General features: G+C 40.4%; 1 protein-coding gene across 1 annotated transcript in view; it reads right to left on the bottom strand.

Annotated features, from left to right (window-relative positions):
* Nucleotides 1-725: 725 nt before the first annotated feature.
* Grpr (gastrin releasing peptide receptor) overlaps nt 726-22,446 on the bottom strand; it is a 40,490-nt gene continuing 18,769 nt past the window's right edge. Inside the window, exons 2-3 of the mRNA XM_052718914.1 lie at nt 9,745-10,096; nt 726-7,880 (exon numbers count right to left, since the gene is read on the bottom strand). Of these exons, the coding sequence (XP_052574874.1) occupies nt 7,494-7,880; nt 9,745-10,096 (739 nt within the window). The 3' untranslated portion in view covers nt 726-7,493. The remainder of the gene's footprint in view (nt 7,881-9,744; nt 10,097-22,446) is intronic.

Here is a 22,446-nt window from a genome sequence, read left to right as displayed (position 1 = left end):
TTCTTTCACATAACAAGTATTTTCATAACACATCAATCTCCCTGTGTGTATTTTATGTTTTATGAATCTATGATCACAAAGCCTTTCCCTACTTTCTCATAATGCATAAAATAGTTTATTTATATATGAAAAACCTAACATTCAAAAGTATGTTAAAAACATCCATATGCTTACTTTTTATTGATTCTTTGGGAATTTCATGTCATTCACCTTGACCTGAATCCTGGAATAGTGAGCTAAAATAAATCCTTTCACCTCAAAATAAATAAATAAATTAAAAAAATAAAAAAGTAAAATACATTTTAAAATGTTAAGTGTATAAGTAAAAAATGTAATAAAACTCTAGTTATAGAGAATTATCTGGAGTGTTTGGTTTTCAGTGCAGAATGTTCCATCTTCATAAAATATTAGAAACTCTACATTTTGCAACAAATCAACCTGATTGATTCTGATGTAGGTCTGAGGAACCAACAATCTAAAGGACAGGACTGGTGAGATGGCTCAGCAATTGAAAGGTGCTTGCCACTAAGCCTGAGAACTGAGTTTGATCCCTAGGGCCCATATGGCAGAAGAAGAAACCGCCTCCCACAAGTTGGTCTCTGATCTCCTGCATGTGTGCCCTGGTGTACATGTCCCCCTAAAATAATAACAATGATGGTAATAGTAGTGATGATGATGATAATAACAGTTATTATTATTAATAAATGGGACACAGAGCCACAGACTGCAGTCACGCAGCAACTATTTTATTGACTATTGGATGCATGCATCTGTACAGTTTATAAATTATGCTTTATTGTGTTAAGAAATAAGAGCAACTACTTATCTTCTACCACTTTGAACATTCAGTTTTCTACACTGGATTCAAGTTACTGTCCCAGAGAGCACACAGGTTGGGACAGTAGCTTTGGAAACATTTCTGAAGACATCCAAATTCAATTACAAAGCACACTTGAACAGAGCAAGTTTCACATGGCCACACAGTAACAAACATGGCAAAGGTAAAAGGATCTGAGTCAGTCATGTTCATACTGTGAACTTCTCCTACATAATTCATTAGTCCAAAGAGTCTAGACAAAACCAAGCTATGACATTATTTACACTGAGTACCACACCTGGAACTCGTTCTGAGTTATTTAACACAGAGTATGTTTTTCAATGCAATAAATATTTATGGCTAATGTTAACAAGTACAATTATAATTTACAAAACATGTGCCTAGTATTTAAAACAGAACATAAAATGACACTAAAGAAGCGTGTGCCATGTAGTTTCACAACTCACTGGAGTGTATCATCTCAAACCCTGTTGTCTCGAATACAAGAAAGATCATGTACAAATCAGTAAAGCTCAGCTTACAGAACAAAATATTTTTTAGGGAAAGCATTTTTACTTTTTTGTTATCATAGTCACTAGTTAAAGCCAATGCAAAGAAAAACTTGAATACACAAGAGGCCCAAATTGTACAATGTGTCTTACATATTGAGGTTCTGAGTTATACCAAAAATTTCAAGTTTGCCTGGGAGTTAATGAAGTCTCGAATGTATGAAGTTTTATCATCCATTAAAATGATTCTCTTAAGAAACCATAAAGTTATGAGAGTCTCTCCATGTTCTATTACTCTGGGAGTGATTTTTGAATTTGGGGAAATATAAATCATATCTCTTAGAAATGTATGAACTCGGGGGAGCGGGGAGGCAAGAGACAGTGGGATCTGGGATTCTAACATTGTATCCAGACTACTGATTCCTTCTTTGAGTTCCTGGCTAAGTGCTTTAGTCCAGGAGTATTTTTTCCTATTAGAGGCCGTTCCTGTAGCCTAGGTCTCCAGGCTCCAGGAAACCATTTATTGCCATATCGTATTTATTTAGTAAGGCAAGTGGAGGGTGAGTGAGTGACTCTGCCTCTTTCCTGATACCCATTCTCCAAGGAATCCTGATTCAAAGAAAGCTTGATTGTTAGGACTTGGGTCCTCTTCTCTGACTTTGTCAATGGTGAGTTATTTGTTGTTGATTTGGTTTTTTGGTTGTTTTGGTTGTTGTTTTAAGACAAAGTGTCACTGTGTAGCCCTGGCTGTCCTGGAACTTGTAGCAGTTCTTGTGCCTCAGCCTCTTTGAATGCAGGGATTACAAGCATGTGTCCCCAAGCAGCCTGTTCAGCAGGCTTTTCAGTTAGTCACAGAACCATGAGACTTAGTAGGTGCTTGCAACTAATGTGTATCTTTGGGTTGGGATGAGGGTACAAGCTAAGGGACTTCCCTGATCAATCAGTTTGTACTGCATCCCAGCCTTGGCCTTCGATGCATCCTTTGCCCAATTGGCTTTAATTCTATCACTAGGTCGGGCCTTTGGGCAACATCTAGAGTGGCAACATGGCTTTGTATTAAGTCTTGGGATCTTCATTTCTCACGCAGCCTGAATTTGGGAAGTAATGCTGGATGAAGGTGTGGAATCAAGAGAAATTCTGCTCTATATTTATGTTCTGCCACTTGACTCTTCCATGTAATCTTAGGATTGTTAAGTAATGGCCTTGAATCATGATTTCATATGCCCAGGAGAGAAGTTCACATTTGAATGCCTGGTGACATTGAGGCCCTTGCCTCCCAGCACTTTCAAAGCCACAGGAATTCATTCAGGTTTTGGATAATTTCATGGCCACTGTTTTTCCCCAAGCATCTTGTCCTGTGTCTCTGCCTTCCACTTCCTTATAACATGGGAAGTTATTCCCACTTCTTTGCAGACAACAATAACCCTGTTAACTCCCTTGTACCAAGGTGAGGAGACTCTTTCTAGGGGCACCAAAATTACCTGGAAACTTGGGAAGCAATGATTGTCATTTTCCCAGAATGAGCCATAAGGAATAAAGCACAGTTAATTCAGATCAGAGCAAAATGAAATCAGATTAAATTGCAGTGGACAAAACAACCTTTTCCTTTTCAAGGTCAAATGTGGTTTGATTTTGACAGCTCATGCTTCAGTCCCATGGTTCCATGGATCTTTTAATTCAGTGCTAGATGGTCACAAGTAAGTGAATTTAATACTTCCAAATTCCCATACTAAAGGATGTCAATGGGCTTTTTGGTCAGTGGGAAAGGTATTGGTTTGATGAGGTAATGAGTGTGAGAATGCTTTATAGACTGTGAACACGAGGTAAATGCAATATTCTTTTGAATTAATCATGGACCATAATCGTCTAACCCACGATTCCTACACTGAATACATGTGCAACCTTGAAATTTTAAGAAAATATTTAAACTCTATTGAGTGCATTTCTAACATGAGGTTTCATGAAAGCAAAGTTTGTTCTTCATGTGCTTTTTGTTGACCGCTCTAGATATATGCTCTCCTGGAGCATGTGTTTGATCTTCCTTTATCTAACAAAGGATGTCTTTAAAGACCCAAATTATAATATTTTAAAATTTCTTTTTATTACCTTTGTTTATCTATGGCAGGGGGAGGGTTGTGTGGAGGGCATGCATGTGCCACAGTGCATGTGCGGAGGTCAGAAGACAACTTTCAGGATAGTTCTTGCCTTCAGCGGCATGGGTTCTGGGGGTGGCATTTAGTTAGTCTGGCTCAGCAGTAAGCGCCTTTACCAGTTGAGCTATCTCACTGGCCATGAAGGCCAGAGTCAGAGTGAGAGTGGAGCAGTGTTAAAGTTGCTGTGTCTGTGTGCTGTGGGAGAGGTGTGGCCGGGAGGAATAGCACTCCAGACACAGAATGAAGGAGAGCTCAGGGTGGTGTGCTTTCACTGATTAGCTCATATGCACATGCACACAGAGAGACAGAGAAGAGAGAGCAGGAGCGAGAGAGATTGGTCCCATAAAAGTAAACACTCTTGCTTCCTCTCAGTTGTTAGTTCATTCCATGAAATGGGGCCAAGGTTAGAGGAATTTTGTAAAATATGCTCTGTTCCTCCCCGAACCTCATGGCTAATTCTATAATCCATTCTCTCACAACCACTCCCTCCCAGTGTGGAGGTGAAGAGATCCAATGGCAAGAAAGTGTGTATCTCCCCGCTTTTACCATGATTTGGTGTACACTGTTCATTCAGTCCTCATACAGCCAGGTCCTCAGGGTAATTGTTTCTATCTGGCTTCTGGGGAAAGTGACTTAGCCACCTTTTAACCCACAGATGAGGATGTCATTCAACACGTCATTCTCCAAACAAAGATAATCCCTTTTACTAGAAGCCATCTGACATATGATGAGGCTGGGCAACCAATAACCAACTGCTCCTCTTGGCGGCAACAAGAACTTTATAACCCAAGTTCCCCCACATCTTACAGTCAAGTTCATTTACTTCTGTTTAGTGTGCACGTTGCTAACAAGATGAGGTTGCTTTGTCTGTAGCAGCTTCCAAATAGTTTCCCTACAGGCTCCCCGTCCTCTAAGCTGAAGAACCAAATTATTAGTGGGGCAAAGAGGCTTTGCTAATGAGACAGAAAGTTAGATTCAGTGGGGAAGTGAGAGCAGCCAGAAGAACTGGGTTGAGCCATCCACATTTATGGGGAATCATAAAATCATCAGCAGGGAGGGACCTTGTCTGCACTAACCAGGGAGGATCATCTTGCTGCCGAATATCACTCCCAATGGCAGCTGTACCTTCCCTGCCAGCAGCAGCCCTTGGTGGGGAGACTGCTTTGTTTATTGCTTAATCTATCACTGTTGAGCTGCCTGCCTTGGGGAGGCTCAATTTAAGAAAGATTGAAAGGTAGTATCTGTCAATTGAATAAACACAGATGGTTTTCCACAGCAAAAATTGATTTTTTTTCCTTCACCAAAGACATAAGTGCTAAACGTGATTATCTTTAGAAGCCAGGCATGAAATGGTTCAGCTCCAACCCCTGTGTGTTCTGCCCTGGCAGAGAAGGGACACTATATGGGTCTCAGGTTTATCATATGATTTTAGGTTCTTGATTTTAAAATAAAACTTAAATTTAGTTAGAGAAGGGATGGACCAATTAAGTCTTTCCTAATAAGAAGGTCCAGCTCAACCCATTATTTAATTCACTCTATGTTTAATCAGTTTGGGTCACCGGCTGCCAAAAACTCCCTCCAACTCTATCATCTACAAGTCACAAGGAAGAAACAAGATTTGCCTTAGGATACCCAGACCTTGATCTTCTCACTGTTTGTCTAGTGGCTAGTAAAGAGATGCTCTGTCTGTGCCCTGATGTTAATTGAAGGAGACAGGAGGCTGAAATCTGTTCTGGAACCATCCCTAGAAGCAGGTATATCAGAGATGCTTAAACTACTATTGCAAATTCCATATGCCAGAATTCTAGACATCCCATCTATGTTAGCAACTATCTAGGCATGGAGCCATTTATGTTCAAGGCTTTTGAAGGGTTGAGGCAAAAGAGCAAAGTTGTGACACAGTATTTCGAGAAAGCTAAAGAAGAGCAAAGAGCAAGAGTTCCTCTTGAATAATGAGAAGCCTGAGCCACACGTTTTCTTACGTATCTTTCAGCTCTAATTCTAAAACAGCACAATCTCATGGACCTTTATCCATGTGAGTGATGTCAAGGAGTCCCTTGGTAGCAGAACGACCTAGCTCCTTTCATCCTGCCCATGTGCACGGGAGCATGGAAGAGTGGGTGCAGGGGTCTCCAATGACTTACGGTTGTAAGAGAAACAGAAGGGTACTAACTGTAAGGAGATGGGCCACACATGCTTTCAAGACATAACTGGAGGAAATGAAGAGACTCGGAGGATCTTAGCACTAGAAAGGACTTAGCTCTGTCATCCCATTTTAAACATGAAAGGGAAGCCTAGGGAGGAAAAATGGATAGCCAAAGTCATACAGCTAGAGATGAAGTTGGGATAGCAAGACGTCTTGGTTCTTTTACCTCCACTGTGTGTCTTGCTTTTCAAACAGTGCAATGTAATTAAGGACTACCAGAAAAGCTGGTGTTTATAGTACATAAAAGCCCAGAGAAAGTGGGAATGAGGAGATTTTGTTCCAGCTGGTACAATTGTAAGCACAGATCCTTACACTGTCTTGGTCCTAATGCCTAAAGCTTCACAGCCAGCCAATACTTCCCTGCATCAACCAACAGAAAGCTTTTTTTATGTGCTATGTGCTTGCTGTTTATATCTCACCCAGGCAGAGAAAGCTGGAACTAAAATTGCCTTAGGATTTAAGGGATACACATTAGGAAACACTTGTACAACTTGGATTTAGAGTCAAGTGAGTCTGCATATTCAGTCTGTCAGAATTGGCCCATCTTTAAGTTCAGAAAAAGTCAAACCAGGATTTCTCAAGTAAGATAGTCCAAACTTTATAAAGTCCTTTCTGTGCATTTAGAGAGATGGAGCTACCAGGCCAGTCTTTTTCTGCATGTGGGCTATTTCATACACGTTATTTTTAAATAGAAACGAAAATGTACCTGTTTTGGTCAGTTCAAAAATTTAAGGTTCCTGTGACTTTTTTTTTTACACACACTCAGACACAAATTCATGTTACTAAAACTGTATCAATTTCCTGCACACACTTTAGGGGAACTATACATCCAATATAAACATGATTTTTTCTCTACAATTATGATCTTTCTCTTCTTGAAACTACTGTTTCACCATAACAAGGAAATTAAGCCTAAGTAAATATACTTGATTTAAAACATGTATACCAAGAATAAATGTCATCCTTTATACATTTATAAATAGTTGCTACTTTGATAAAATGAGCAATTTTTTCCCACAGAAGGATTTCCCCTCCATGGCAGAATGACATTACAATGGCCCAAATTGGGTTAACGAAAATTAGAATTTCTATGAAACAAAAAGTCAGACCATAAGCTGTTGCTCTATATCCATACATGGATCTATGTGTTTGGCTGTATTTTGCCTTAATATTTTATATTGGGTGTTTCTCCTGTGTCCTCAGCAACATCTTTTTAAAAGTCAATATTTAGAGGTTTGTTTTATATTACACTGCTTCCAATGTTATAAATGAAGTCCATTCCTCATACATGGGACTCTTTCTTAAAAGAGCTGGCTTCTCATTTTAGGAATGTAAATTAAAGTTGTCCCTTGGTTTACATATTATAGATATTTCTGGAAAAAAGAGTCAAGCCATGTTTTGAAAGCAATCAGCTTCTGTTTAAATAAAATCTTTCACAGAGTAGATATCCAACGCGTGGTTTCTCTGCTCTCTTTGTTCACATAATTTCTATGACTTAATTGACGATACTTGCATAGCAGGGCTTGGTGCTTTGAATAATAATTTCCAATTTGTTCCTTCTTTTTAACAGGAAGATTTGATCTCCATCAGAAGAAGCCCTCCCAAATTGAGACAGAAAATGAAGCCTGCTGGCTTACTTTGAGATACACTAGTGATTGATGCATTTGGATATCTCTCCTACCCATCTGAACCGCTCAGCCTCCTGAAGGGTCTTTGGAAGGTATAGAGATAACAACCAATGGCAGGGCTCCTGGCCATCCATAAAACAAAATCTGGAGTCCTTTAGGAGGCAAGGTTGAGAGGTTAGTCTAAACATACCCCTCATGACAGATGTTCCCATTGATGAGGCTGAAGGTGGCCGAGGGGTTGGTGCTCTTGAAGGAGGTCATGCAGGTGGTACTTCTGCCAGTGCTGTGGGACCGGTTCATCAGGCCGGGCTGGCAGCAGAGGAGCTGAGTGTTGAACTGCTTCCTGAAGCTCTTGCTCAGCAGATAGAGGGCAAAGGGGTTCACACAGGAGTTGGTGAACGCCAGGAGGCGGGCACAGATGCTGGTGACAAAGTGGAGCATGGAGGTGTCCACCTCAGAGTAGTGGTAGGAGCGGTACAGGTAGATGACATGGTTGGGGAGCCAGCAGAAGGCAAAGAGGCCCACAAACACCAGTACTGTCTTGGCAAGCCGCTTGCGGGATTCAATCTGAGCAGAGAGAGAGGCAGAGGGGGCGCAGTGTTAGATCAATGAAGACAAACAGAAATAGGGAAATGGATGAGGGAGCAGAGCCACAGAAAGAGTTCAATTGTAGATGAAGGTAATGAGAGAGAGGGAGAGAGAGAGGAGAGAGGGGTAAGAGAGGGAGAGAGGGAGAGGGAGAGGGGGAGGGGGAGGGGGAGGGGGAGGGGGAGGGGGAGAGGGAGAGAGAGAGAGAGAGAGAGAGAGAGAGAGAGAGAGAGAGAGAGAGAGAGAGAGAGAGAGAGAGGAAAACAGAATCAGAAACACAGATTGACAAGGCAGGAAGCAGAAACCCATGAGGTAAAATATTTAGAATATGCTGCTGAGAACAGATCTTTAAACCAAGTTGATTACATGCTTGAATGGATCGCACAATGAAATTCTAGTAAGTGCCCTCTTTTCCCTCCAGAGAGTATTGGGGCATTTTTATCAGCCATTCTACTTCATGCCTTTCCTTGCTCTACAGTTAATTATTTCTTATCCCCTCTGATGCTCAAAACAGCAGCCAGCTTTATTCTTCCTCATTGGCCAAGCTGAGATAAGTCTGTATTATTATTTTTTAATCTCTAGCTATTTCTGGACGACACAGTGAGGAAGGTGATTATACAAAGCAGAGTGAACATCTCTTTTTGTGCTTAACTCCCTTTGTGACTTCAAGGGGGAACTTCTTTCTTATTAAACAATTAGGGGTACAGTGGGTATTTGCTTCCTAAAAAGCCTTTCCAATAGGCAGCCAGTTGTACTGACAACTGCCATTTCTCCTTGGTAGGAAAAGAATTTAGGAAGGGAAGCTCTCCAAGGGTATCAGCTATTTACTTCCATGGAGCTGGGGGGTCTTTTTGTTCTACCATTAAATATATCAAAGATCTGCATTTGGGCTAGGAGGCAAAAAGAAGTGACTGGGGCTGGAGAGATGGCTTGCAAAGGACCTGGGTTCAGTTCCCAGCTCACACATGGTGGCTCACAACCATCTATAAGTCTACTCCCATGGGATTTGGTGCCCTCTTTTGACTTCCATGGGTACCAGGCACACTCATGGTGCATATACATTGCAGGCAAACACTCATATACATAAAATGAAATACAAAAATCTTTAAAAAAATTAAAATTACTGACAAAGAAAGGAAAACCAGCGCCCTTGGTCTCTACTTGTCCCTCTAGGATAAAATTTCAGGGGGTTATGGGAGATGGAGTGAGGAGTAATATATGGGGATATCCTACATGCTGGGACTTGTAGCTCTTATTCATGCTCTCATAATTTTCCAATAACCTTCCGAAATAGAAGCTACTACTATTACAACAACGATAAGAAAATTGAGGCCTCAAGAGGGAAAATCAAATCTGGATTTGAACCAGTCATTCTATAAACCTTTTTTCATTGGTATACATTTTATACACAGAGATGGGTTTCAGGAAGACATTGGTGTTCAAGCATGTCATGTCATCTGACTTCAGTCATCCCTCTGGCTGCTCTTAACCAGATTGTCTCTTTTTTCTTCTCCCTCTGCTTCATCTGTGTGGTAATTCTCTTCCTGGTCAATCAGCATGGTTGGAGTTAAAAGAGGCATCTAGAGAAAGCATTGTGGAGTCCTTGAAATTATTTTCTCTTTCACAGTTCTGGTGGACTGAATCCAGGGCCTTGTCCATGCTAGGCAAGTGCCCTACCATGGAAATAACCCAAAGCCCTTAAAGAGGCATCACTCACTTTATCTCAAGAATCTCAAAATCAAGTGATGTGGTCACTTATATACCATACTTGTCACTAACATCCAAAATTAATGCAAGAGGCCACATGCCTAAGGCAGAAAATGAATGGACACTAAGCACCCACCTGCTTCTTGACATGTATATTGCCTTCCACGGGGAGATTGTAGGCACTCTGAATCAGATTTCGGGCAATGAAGTAGTAGTAGACAGAGATGATTGACAGTGGGATAATGTAGAAAACCAGAAAGGAAGCCATAGAGTGAATTTTAGGGTGCAGCTCATTAGAGTGTGGGTAGGGGGCACAGCTAATGAAGGTTTGGTTGGTATCTTTCACATGGAAGGGATGGAGGTCAGAAAACACAGCCTCTGGGATGGCCAACAGCATAGAGACGATCCAGATCAAGGCAGCTTTGAGACAGATCTTCATCAGGGCGTGTGATGCCTGGATATCCATTGGCCGCACAATGGCTTTGTACCTGGGGCAGCAAAAAGGGAATGGTTCTATGTAAGTTGTTCAAAATCATTATGGATGATACCACAGCCAGGACCAGGGTGAGGCAAGTTAGGCTGCTGAGGGACAGAGTTTAAGGAGGTACTCACCATTAAGCTCATGAAAACGTTTACTCTGAATTCTCATGAACCCAAAAGTGAGTGCCTTCTGAAATTTGGCACCCTGAGCATGCACCTTGCCTCACTCTAGCTGGTCTATAATAGATTCCTTGAGAAGTAACATTCTGTTCTCTCTCTCTCTCTCTCTCTCTCTCTCTCTCTCTCTCTCTCTCTCTCCTTTTCTGTATTTTTAGTTTAGAGGTTTAAACAATTTTATGTACATTTTCCTATCTTCTTTGTTTAAATTATTATATAATACAATTACATAATTTTCTCTCTTCCTTTTCCTCCCTTTAAAGCCTCCCATCTCTCTCTCTCTCTCTCTCTCTCTCTCTCTCTCTCTCTCTCTCTCTCTCTCTCTCTCACACACACACACACACACACACACACACACACACACACACACACATACACACACATGCCTAAATATATAATACAGTGTGCTCAGTCCATTTAGTGTTACTTGTATGTGTATAATTTCTGGGCTGACCATTTGGTATTGAATAACCTATTAGGTGAAGTCTTCTCTGGAGAAAACTATTTCCCCCTCTCAGCATTCCTTAGATGCCAGGAGTTGTTTGTCTAGGTATGGACTCCCATGCAATTTCCCATTTAAAAATTATATATATTTATTTATTGTGTACAATATTATGTTTCAAAATATGTACACATTATAGAAAGGCTTGAGCTAGTTAGCATATGTATTATCTCATGTAGTTATCTGTTTTTTTTCTATGAAGCCAATTAAAATTGACTGTGTTTTTCAAGCATATAATACATTGTTAATAACTGTAGTCACTGTGCAGCACTGTTCACTGTGTCTCTTGATTTTAAGAGTGCTTCTCAGAAAAGCTGATGTTCCTTTCAGTTTTCTTAATAAATTGCAGAAATGAATAACAAAGCAAATTGCTACCTAAAGAGAGACAAGGAGCTTATTTTTATTTTGTAAAATCTTCATTTTGAATATTCACGTTCATTTCCAGGAACCTGAAGTCCTTGAGGACTTCCAGTGTTTCTTCCTTCTGCCCTGTCTTCTTACTGTTTTGTGAGGTACCTGGGTTAAGGACTCTGGGAAGCAGACACCAGCCTGAAGTCAAGGGTACAAAGGTTTATTGGGGGTGGATACCTGAGCTGAACCAGCTAATGAACTGTTTACTCTGTTACTGAAGAGTTTCTCTTTCTCTTAAACATCTAACCAGAAAATATAGCTAGTTAATGATTGATACTGAAAAGATTTTTGATGTGAAAGAAGTGATCATAGCAGCCATGTTTTAACTTTGGAGAGGTTAAATAAACAGAATAGATGGACTGGAAGAAAAAGAGAATGAAGCAGACATGAGGGGAAACAGAGACAATGTGGTCCTAAGTCATAGAGGGTCCTTGTTTTCCGACCTACGAGCTACTTTTGAACATTCAGCCTCATGTTATAATTGGAATATTCTCTCATTGCCTTTTCTCTTTTCTCTTGAATTGCTTTAAGTGGCTTCCTTTTTTTTTTAACCAAAAGAGCCTTATAGGAAACAGTCAATCACAATGGTCATTTGAAGTTACTACCATATTTATTCCCAGGATCATTTCCTCTTCTAGTTAGGGTTTCTATTGCTGTGAAAAGACACCATGACCATGGAAATTCTTACAAAGAAAACATTTAATTGGGGTGGCTCACTTATGGTTTCAGAGGTTCAGTCTATTATCATCATGACAGGGAGCATGGAGGCATGCAGGCAGATGTGGTATTGGAGTAGTAGCTGAGAGTCCTACATCTTGCAGGCAACAGGAAGTTGACTGACACACTGGACAGTATCTTCAGCATACCTCAAATCCTGTCCCCACTGTGACACACTTCCTCTAGCAAGGCCATACCTCCTCCAACAAAGCCACACCTCCTAATAGTGCCACTCCCTGTGTGATTATGGGGGCCAATTACCTTTAAACTACCACATTTCCCAGGGGTCATTTCCGGCCCTTAAAAGAATAATCTGTCTCTTTGCACTTAAGGGATAGATATGGAAATGCTTAAATCTCCATTACATCTCTGCTTTCCTCTTCTGTTCATGCTCAATCCCAGAGTCTGCATGCATCTGAATCCAGTCCTTCCCAATTCCAGTTTAAGTGTCATCTTGAAGGTTTTGCAAACTAATTGATGCCTCAAACATTCCCATTCTTTCCCCTAACTTGTCTGAATTTTTTGATAGAGTTATGAGCTCTTCTCATTTTACACTTACTATGCACTGTCTTTAGTTATTTATTTATGGTACTGAGGATCTAACCAAGACCTTGCTCATGCAAGCTAGGCAAGCCCTCTCTATAGCCCCATATTTGTTTTTCACTTTTCATTTTGAGACAGTCCTTATAAATTGCCTAGGTTTATCCTGAACATACTCTATAGCCCAGGTAGGTCTCGAACTTGCAATTCTCCTGCCTCTGTTTCCTGAGTAACTTGAATTATGGGATGCACCACCTGGTCCAACATTAATGTATTGTTTTCTAGGGTTTTTTTTATGGGTATGTCTTTTTTACCTGACTTTTTCATCAGTTTCCTCTGGTCTGAAGATTCTGGCTTCTTCTCTCCATTTCTCTCTATATCATGCAAAATGTCCCAAGTCCCTTGTTCTACATATGTTTAAGTAGGAGCTCAGCAAACACTTGCTATTGGTTGTAAATATGTAACTTGCAGAAGAGTCTCTTATTCCCAAGTTCTCACAAATGAGAGAGAGGGGCTTCACTATTACATACTTAGTAATACTCATTCTTTGGAGATGGGCAAATTCACTCCACTGATATGAGACTCAAGGGTTTCCATTTCTAAAAACATCTGTGCTTCATTTTTCTTGTGTCAACATTGGAAAGGGTGAATGATCTTCACAAAATTAATACGTCAAAGACTCAAACTAATTGGCTCTTGTGTCCAATATTGGAAACCTTTGTCCACAGAAAGGCATGACTCAGATGATAACTCAGATGATAGTTTTATTTTATTCAAATATTTCAGCCCTTACTTGTCTATAATTATCTACTGTAGTCAGTAGAAATTGTTGAACATCAACCCTTTAAAACTCTCAGTACAAGCCAAATGCTCATTATACAAAGAAGATTGGTCCAGAAGAATAAGACAAAATAGTCTCTGAGGTAACTGACATGTTTCCTGAATTTAAATTAGAATCCTTCAGGTAAACTTTGACAAAACTACAAAACCCTGGATTTATTTTCCCTCAAGAATAGCACCTACAATCCTCCTTGAAGAAATGTGAGGTTCTTATAAGCTGGTTGTAAGATGCCTATAACCCAGAGCACAGAGCAGTGGAATCTTTTTTTAAAAAAGGTATGGGGGTTCATAGGATATATTCTGATCATGCATTTTCCTCACTGATCCTCTTTACTCTCCCCTACCCCCATCCCTCTGAGCTATATCTCAGCAAGCACATTAGTGATCGCTGTAGAAGATCCAACCGTTCTCTTTCAAATATGTGACATATTACAGTCATCCTTTTCTGATTTTTCTCCAGGTTAATAGCTCCAGTGCTCTTTTCATCCTGTCTTAATATATTCTAGTTTCTCCTGACTTGTAACATAGACTTGTGACCAAAGCAGAATCCCCAGGGAAATGACTGGATGGAGGGAAGGGTTGAGAAAAAAGAAAAAGACATAAAGGGAGGAAATTGGAGAAGAATAGAGAAGGAAGCAGGAAATAGGAGGAGATGTTAGGTAAATGGAGATGACAGAAGGAATAAGGAGAAGAAAGGTCTAAACGTTGTCTGCCTCTTCAATGCCACTCTGTTGTTGTGTCATGCCCTCGTCAATGTATTTACCTAGACTTTGTCAATGTAGCTGACTGTCCCAAGGAAGCTAATGTAAGAGCAGTGGGTAGTTTAGGGGGAATTGGACACCTAGGGAAAAGTCTTTTTTTTCAAGAATAGGCAGGGCTGTCATAAAGTGGTAACTCTCACAGTGAAACACAACTCTGCCATGTGAAATGCATGCCCCCCCAAGCATGAGGGGTGGCATAGGTACTAGTATTACAAGGCTGAAGATCCTCAAAATTTGCAGAGTTGATATAGCTGTAGACCTTGTTTCCCTATCCAAGGCTTAGTGGAAGTGATATGAACAAATAAAAGTTGGGCATAGAGTTGAATTCAATCTTTCTTTCCTGTTGCAAATGTATCAAAAAAGACTTTCATTCACTTTAAATGAAGGATAATAAACTAAATGACACAAGGAGTTACTCGGTTTCAAATACAGGATAAAAGCACCCCTCATTGGGCTTGTTGGGAATACCACTCAATAAAGAATAAATAGACATGCACATTTAATATTCTTGTTTTTGTTTATAAATAATACATATACCCTAAGAAAATATTCTAATGTTATTACTCACTAAAAGAAAATGGAAGCTCTTGGGCAAATGTTTAATTGTATATCTGAAGTAGGAAATGTATCAGATGAACTTCAAATACATTATGGTGCCAGACAGAAAGGAAGTGCTTACAGTATGAGAGATTTATAGTAATGAACATAGAAAACTTACTGAAGAGTCTTCTTAGGACAATTTTAGCAATAAAATTAGAGCAGTGGTAATAGATAACTCAGTGAATTTAAACCTATTCATAAATCTATGTTGTTATTATTTTTTATTTTATGTGTATGTGTGTGCCCCTGCTTGAGTTTATGTTCACCATGTACATGCAGGTACCTCTGGAGGCCAGAAGAGGGAGTCAGATTCCCTGGAGTTGCAGTTACAGGCAGTTATAAGCTAACCAACATGAGAACCAACTTGGGTCCTCTGTAAAAGCATTACTTGCTCTTAACCGCTGAGCCATCTTTCCAGCCCTTTGTTTAAAATTAAAGAACAAAAGAAAAAGTCCAACCAACAAATAAGAAGAAATATGTTTAGATGATGTCCATTTGTAACCTTCTATATAATCATTGATTCAGGTAAAAACAATAAAACCATTGAGGCTAGAGGTTTGGGAATAATAAGATATTCACACAATGTTCTCACTAAAGATCACTACCTGGTTACAAATGGAAAAATATACCTTTATGATAGAAGGATCTAGAAGCTACCCCTTAACATATCAAATGCAAGGGTAAGTTTTTCTTTAAACAGTGTAGGTACATGACCCAGTGCTTAAGGCATTATTGGAGGTACAGGAAAAATGCTTTGACTTACCAAAAATAGCAATGTCCATTGCAACTGTAACTAGATAGTAGGAACCTATTGCTAAAGATACCACATATTTTGGTTGCAGGACATAGAGAAATCAAGTTATTACCTGATCTGGAAATTTCCTCCCCACTGGCCAGTTTTCTAGTGCCAGAAGCTGATACAAAGGCCACTTTGGGGGTGGGGTGGGTAAAGCCATAAGTAGAATTACCCAGGAGTGAACCCTGCATGCTACAGTACTAATCAGCAGGCAAGATGTACCCACCCTACCTGTGCAATAGTGGAATAACTGTTTTAGGGGAAACCAAACTTTTATGACTGAATTGAGGCCTGAGCCACAAGAAGGATTCATGTACTACAAACCTGGTCAACAGTTCATGGTTGGGGAGGTCATGGATCCTAGAGCACTTACTACTGTTGTTTTGCTAAATTGATGGATCAAACTACCTTCTAAATATTTGTGTTTGAGGCTGGAGAGATGGCTCTGCAATTAAGAGCACTTGCTGCTCTTGCAGAGGACCAGGTCTGTTTGCAAGTACTCACAGTGCAGTTTATAACTGTCTGTGACTCCAGTTCCAGGAGATCCAGTGCCCTCCTCTTTTGGCCTCCATGGGCACTTAGCACACATGCAGTGCACATACACATATGCAGACAAAATACTCATCTACACAAAATAAAAATAACAATCTTTAAACACATATTTATGTTTATATCCATAGATTAGTGATGCTCTCAACCTTGGTCAGCGAAGCTTCCTTTTTTAGTGGGTAGCAGTTCATGCAGAGACTCGTAACTGGTCGGTGTGCTAATAATAAGTAACTGTTGGATGCTCAGTTCTAAATGGGTCATCTATATCAACCCCATGTCCAAATCTCAAGGGATATCTCAGAACAGAAGATAGAAAGAGTATAAGAACCAGATGATGGGATAGAGTGTTGTGAAATGCTGTCTTCTGGATATGAGATTGCTTTTGCTTTCATGAACTCATAGCAGTGGTGGTAACCTGCACAAGATCAAACCAGTAAACATTCCAGCATGGTTGCAGGAGGAGATAATGAAGCTCCACCCTAGCTGCAGAGCTATTGCCTGTTGGTGGCTGCTGGGAGAGGGAGTCATTTTTATTGGATGTGTGGCTACTGGTAGGTTGCTCATTCTTCATTGGAGAGTCTTAGGAACATGCATATACAGGAATCACTTATTTGACTTAGTTGGGTTATTTTTAAAAAAGAAGATGTGACATGAGGTGGGAGGGAGATGTTTTGGAAAGGGCCCAAAGGGAGTTAAGGGGAAAGCTGGGGGTGGATACAATCAAGATGCACTGTATACATGTATGGAATTGCCAAATAACAAATACAAAGTATTCTTAAAATATCAATGATGTTGTTATTAAAGAAATTGAGACTAAAGGAAATGGAGAGTTGAAGGTGACGAAAGAGGTATAATGCATGTAATGATTTTTATTTGATCCGTAATTATTAAAAAAAAGAAGTTATAAAAGACTTTAGGGGACAATAAGGGAAATATGATTATAGGTTAAATATTAGATATTGTTAAAATTATTGTTAATTTCTCTCAATATGATAATGATATTAAGTACACAGAATAGTGTGCTGGCTGGTCTTATGTCAACTTGACATAAGCTAGAGTTATCTGAAAGAAGGGAGCCTCAATTGAGAAATTACTTCCATAAGATCCAGGGTTAAGGCATTTTCTTAATTAGTGATTAATGGGGGTGGGACAAGCCCATCATGGATGTTGCCATCCCTGGGCTGGTGGTCCTAGATTCTATAAGAAAGCAGGCTGAGCAAGTCAAAGAAAGCAAGCCAGTAAACAGCACCACTCCTTGGTCTCTGCATCAGCTCCTGCCTCCAGGATCTTGCCTTTCTTGAGTTCCTGTTTTGGCTTCCTTCAATGATGGACTACAATGTGGAAGTGTAAGTCAAATAAACCCTTTCCTCCCCAACTAGCTTTTGGTCATAGTATTTCACAGCAATAGAAACCCTAACTAAGACAAAGAGTGTCCTTGTTCTGAGGAAAAACACTCAAATACATAGGGGTTTACTTTTCAAAGTTCAACACAGAACACAGCAAGCAAACATAAACGCAAATACTTACACTCAAACATACTACATTGTAAGGGCAAAACTGAGGAAATTTTTTTTTGGATGTAAGTGGATATTCTAAATATATATTTTAAAAAATAAGCTAACAGTACAAAAAAAAAGGTAAAACAATGTGTGGTAATTTGAATGAGGATGGTCCCCATAGGCTTTCATATTTTAATGCTTGTTCTCCAATTGGAACTGTTTTGAAAGGATTAGGAGGTATGGCTGTTTTGAGGAGGTATGTCACTGGGGGCAAGCTTTGAGGTTTCAAAAGCCCATACTATTCTTAATTAGTTCTCTCTGTCTGTCTGTCTCTGTCTCTGTCTCTTCATCCCTCCTTCCTTCTCTTCCCTCTCTATCCCCCTCTCTCCTTACTGTGGTTATTGTCCTAACATGTAAGCTCTCAGCTACTGCTCCAGCCCCAGGCAGGCCTGCCTAGCTGTTGTCATGCTCCCTGCCATGATGTTCAAAGACTCATCCTCTGAAACTCTAAACCCAGTAACTGTTTCTTCTATAAGTTGCCTTGGCCATTGTGTTTCTTCTCAGTGATAGAAAAGTAACTAAGACATAATGTCATCTATCTTACTTTTTGTCATTAAAGGTTAAAAGCCTTTGCCACATGAACAACATTATTAAATTATAATTGAAATATGACTGAATGTATCTTATCAGCTCAGGATCTACACCAAGAGCAAGGGATGTATCTTCCTATCTATAGTCACATTGTTCTCTTGGGTTTGTGATTTTAATATCATTTACAACCTATGAGGTTTTGTTGTGTTCTCTTTTGTTTCGTCAGGACTATTTTTAAGCCACTTGTTCATTTAGGGAGGCTTGTTTAATTAAAACTGGATTACATACAAATACACATCAGTCCACAGTGGCTGGATATGAGCTGAGAGATTAGGGAAGAGTGGGGCTGCCATTGTGGATGGGGGCACTGCTTCTGCTGCCTGATGGGCATCTGGTAATGGGTCCTGTGATAGAGTGGGCAGGGAGTGAGCCTCAGTTTGGACCCTAATGTTTAATTCATCCTTACATTTAAATAGAAGCCGATACAAATAGAAGGTTTTATACTTTTCCTCTCTTTCCCATTAGATAGGTCTCAACTCTCTCTCCAGGTGAGTGATCTCCGCTTTGGGGGGCTATTGTCCCACAGGAAGGTTTCCAGACGATGTAGCTAAGGTTTTAGTGGACTTTCTAGGAGTCTTCAACAGAGATTTTCCTTCTTTAGGAAGAAGTAAGCTTTAAACCTAGACCAAGGGAGTGAGTCATGATCCATGCTGTGAAATGTAATTGGACTTTAGGTTTTCCTCAAAGAGACCACGAAGCAAATAGTGTGTGTAGATTGAGTCTTTCCACACCCAATACAATCCTAACGTTTACCTGGGGGCTGAAATTTCTCCATCATCTCCTCTCCTGGAGAGCATAGCGGGGTTTGGGGAGGAGAGAAGCTGTCACTTATTTGCTCTGAAGTACACTGAAAGTCATTGTGCTCACCCTCCACTATGGAAAGAAGGCTAGTTCCCAGTGAAGGAGTTTTAAATTCCTCCACCAAGTCAAGGGCTTCAGGTAGCAATATTTCCACATATTTCCTTTCTTCTTCAAAGTCTTGCTTTGCAGTCACCATGTGGGACTTTCTTTTGTGTGTCTCTGTGTTTCTATGTGTATCTGTATTTGCATGCATATCCTTGTGTATGTGTGTGTATGTTGATCTGTGTATGCACCAGGTGGACCCAGAGATAGATGTACGTGTCTTCCTCAATTGCTCTCCACCTTCTTTTTTGAGATAGGATCTCTCACTAGACCTGGAGCTCACTAACTGAGAAAGTGACTGAAAGCCCTCGGGCTCCTCCTGTCTTTGCTTCCCTAAGGGCTGGAATTATAGGTACAGGACACTGTGCTTGGCTTCTTACATGACTGTGCTTGGCTTCTTCCATGTGGGTGCTGGGGATTTGACTCAGACTGAGCTATCTCCCCAGCTCCCAGGAATTTCTCTTTTGTGCAGATTTCCAAAGACTAAAGCATGTGTACGTGGGTTTCAATCAGCTTGACTCAGTAAAGAATCACCACCACCATAATAGCTGAAGCTCAGGTATTTGTGCTCTCACTGACTGTGCTGTTTTGATTGAATGATAATGCTTTGGACTCACAGCAATCCTGGAGGGCAGACACCAATAAAGCTGTTCTTTAACAGATGAGTAAACTGAGTTTCATTAACTTATCCAGGACCACCAACGTTAAACATTAGCAACCAAGTTTGGGTCTATTCATCATCATGATAGCTTCCTAATCTGATGGTCCTGTGGTTGATTGTGAAACCTGGGATTCCTGATACAATAAACCACAACACATACACACACACACACACACACACACACACACACACACACACACACACACACACAAACACACGCACACGCAGAGAGAGAGAGAGAGAGAGAGAGAGAGAGAGAGAGAGAGAGAGAGAGAGATCTGCATGGCCTGAGGCTTAGAGTGAATTCTGAGCTTTTTTCTATATTCAGAGACCCCGGGGCCCCAAAGGGTCATCTGAGGGAGACCTTGGAGCTGAAGTTTAAAAAGAAAAAAAGTATTGGCAACAATGAAGAACCAGAAGCCTGCAGGCTAGAATGCATCTGGGACGATGCCAGGAATGTTTCAGACATAAAGATAGTGATTCTAGGAGGTGAGATTGGCGTGTAGCTCAGTTGTGTAGCACTTGCCCAGCATGCACAGGGTTTTGAGTTCAATCCTCAATACTACAAAACAACAGTAACACAGCCCTCTGATTCTAGGACATGAGGGCTGAAAATTCTTAGGGATATGATGGGAAGAGAGAGGTAATCAGTTGTTGGACATCTTAAAATGCTTTCTCATAAGGAATTGGGCACCAACTGAACCCTGGGCCAAAAACGAGTTTCATCAGGATGATCTAATTCCAGAGTTCAATGCTAATCTTATAAGGAAGCCTTTCAGAAGGGGTAGAAGCAGGCTGAAATATTGCCCTTGCCCTTGGGTATGTTTAAAGTGACAAAGGAAAGCGGTAACCCAGTTAAACTCCAGTAGGTATGCAAGGATCCTGGCACAAGCTGTTCATAGACCATTCTTCAAAAACTTTATGGAGGGAAGAGCATATATTTAGGTCTCGTTACACCTTTTCAACAGTTTATGAGCCTCAAAGCTGGAAGAACATTTCCAGATTCCATTTGCACACTGAAGTCAGACATAGTGAAATCACTCTACCTTGCAGCCTAGAAAATACACAGAAAATCAGGAGCTGAGACAAGCCCCAAAGACAAAGTTCACTCATGTTCTGGGATAGAATGTATCATTGACTGGGGGGGGGGGGGGTCATAGATTGTCCTCAAAGCTAGTCGTTCACCCCAAACAGACTCAGAGGTGACGATTTAAATCAAGTAAGGGCAAGTTAGCAGAAAGTCCAGGACAGTGTGGAAAGCAAGACGAAGAAGAGGCTGGGGGAACAAGGGAACCCTTGAGAGACTCAGGAGCATGTTGTAGAACTGTGCCAGCCAAGGACAAAGTGACAGCATTGACCCACCTGTCACTAGCCCTCTTCGGCTGAGACTTGTCATAGGTTGTTAATTTTGGAATGGCCTCTGCCTGCTCCAAACCTTCATTGGGCACGATGTTTGCCCTTGCTCTGAGAAAGGAAGCCGAGTCTCCCAGGGCACACCAGGGCATACAGCTACCACCTACAGCATACATTCTTTACCTGGTCCATTTAGTTTATCAAACATATATGTAAACTTTGAAATATAGGAGACAGTGTTTAGTTTTAAGTATATTTCACATTACTGGGGCTAAAAATAGAATTTCTAAATTACCTTAATAAAGTATGTTATAATTTTTTTCCAAAACAAGATGCATTGAAATTTAAAAATACCATCGTGGCATATGACTCATTTGTGTCAAATTATAAAAGTTCAACAGCAGTATATTAAATAAACTTTGAGGAGAAGTTTGAAAAGTAGTAAGAGTGTGACTCAGCTCTGTAACTTATTGGGTCCTCCAGCTTAGGTTGATGTTGGCTGTGTTGGAGAGGTCTTATTGTATAAGGAGGAAGACTGAGGTGAGGAGAGAGACTGGGTGAGGTCTGGGAACTCACATGAGACTCTACTTTCATCATTAGCAATTTATCACTATTTTCTTTTGACTGTTTTGTTATTTAATGAAAACTCACATTGCACGTACTGTGTGCCTGGCACAGTTCTCAATGGGTTCCAAGAATTAACTTAAAAAAAGAGATAGATTGACACTAAATGATAAAAAGGTCTCCAATTTGAATTTTACTATGTTAAGAGATGGATAGCTCTTGAAATGTTTTCTGTCATTACATTCTAAATCTAACTTTAATGCAGTTATGCCTGTACCTATTAGCATCCTCGTCAAATGCCTTTGGAACTCATGCTTGAGAAAGAAAGAGCATAATATTCTATGAAATACTTTTCAATAGTTACTCTTACCTTTAAAAATGCTTATTACAATAGAAGGTTGTCAGTACTATTTATCATATCTCTCTCTCTCTCTCTCTCTCTCTCTCTCTCTCTCTCTCTCTCTCCCTTCGTTTCTCTCACCCTCTTGCCTTCTCACTCCTCATTCTCTCTTACGTTCTTACAAATGAAAGAACTGACAGAATGGCTACATTTCCCAAGGCCACATAAACAAACGGCAAAGCCGGAATCTGAATAGAGGCCATCTGCTCCTGAGTCCAGGCTTATATCGTAAGATTTGAGAGGCTCCATGCTCTTCATCTGTGAAGCCTTGGGTTCCATCCCCAATCTCTGTCTCTCTGTCTCTGTCTCTGTCTCTCTCTCTCTCTCTCTCTCTCTCTCTCTCTTTCCCTCTCAGAATTCTACAAACAAAACAAGAATCACTGAGTAGTCTTACACATGTTTTGATATAATTCTTCCCATTTACTTTTTCTGGT

Source organism: Peromyscus californicus, unplaced genomic scaffold (genome assembly GCF_007827085.1).
Source record: "Peromyscus californicus insignis strain IS unplaced genomic scaffold, ASM782708v3 Scaffold_10__1_contigs__length_136768540, whole genome shotgun sequence".
NCBI lineage: Eukaryota > Metazoa > Chordata > Mammalia > Rodentia > Cricetidae > Peromyscus > Peromyscus californicus.
The sequence above is the reverse complement of the archived record's forward strand: the minus strand, read 5'-3'. Positions and strand labels throughout refer to the sequence as shown.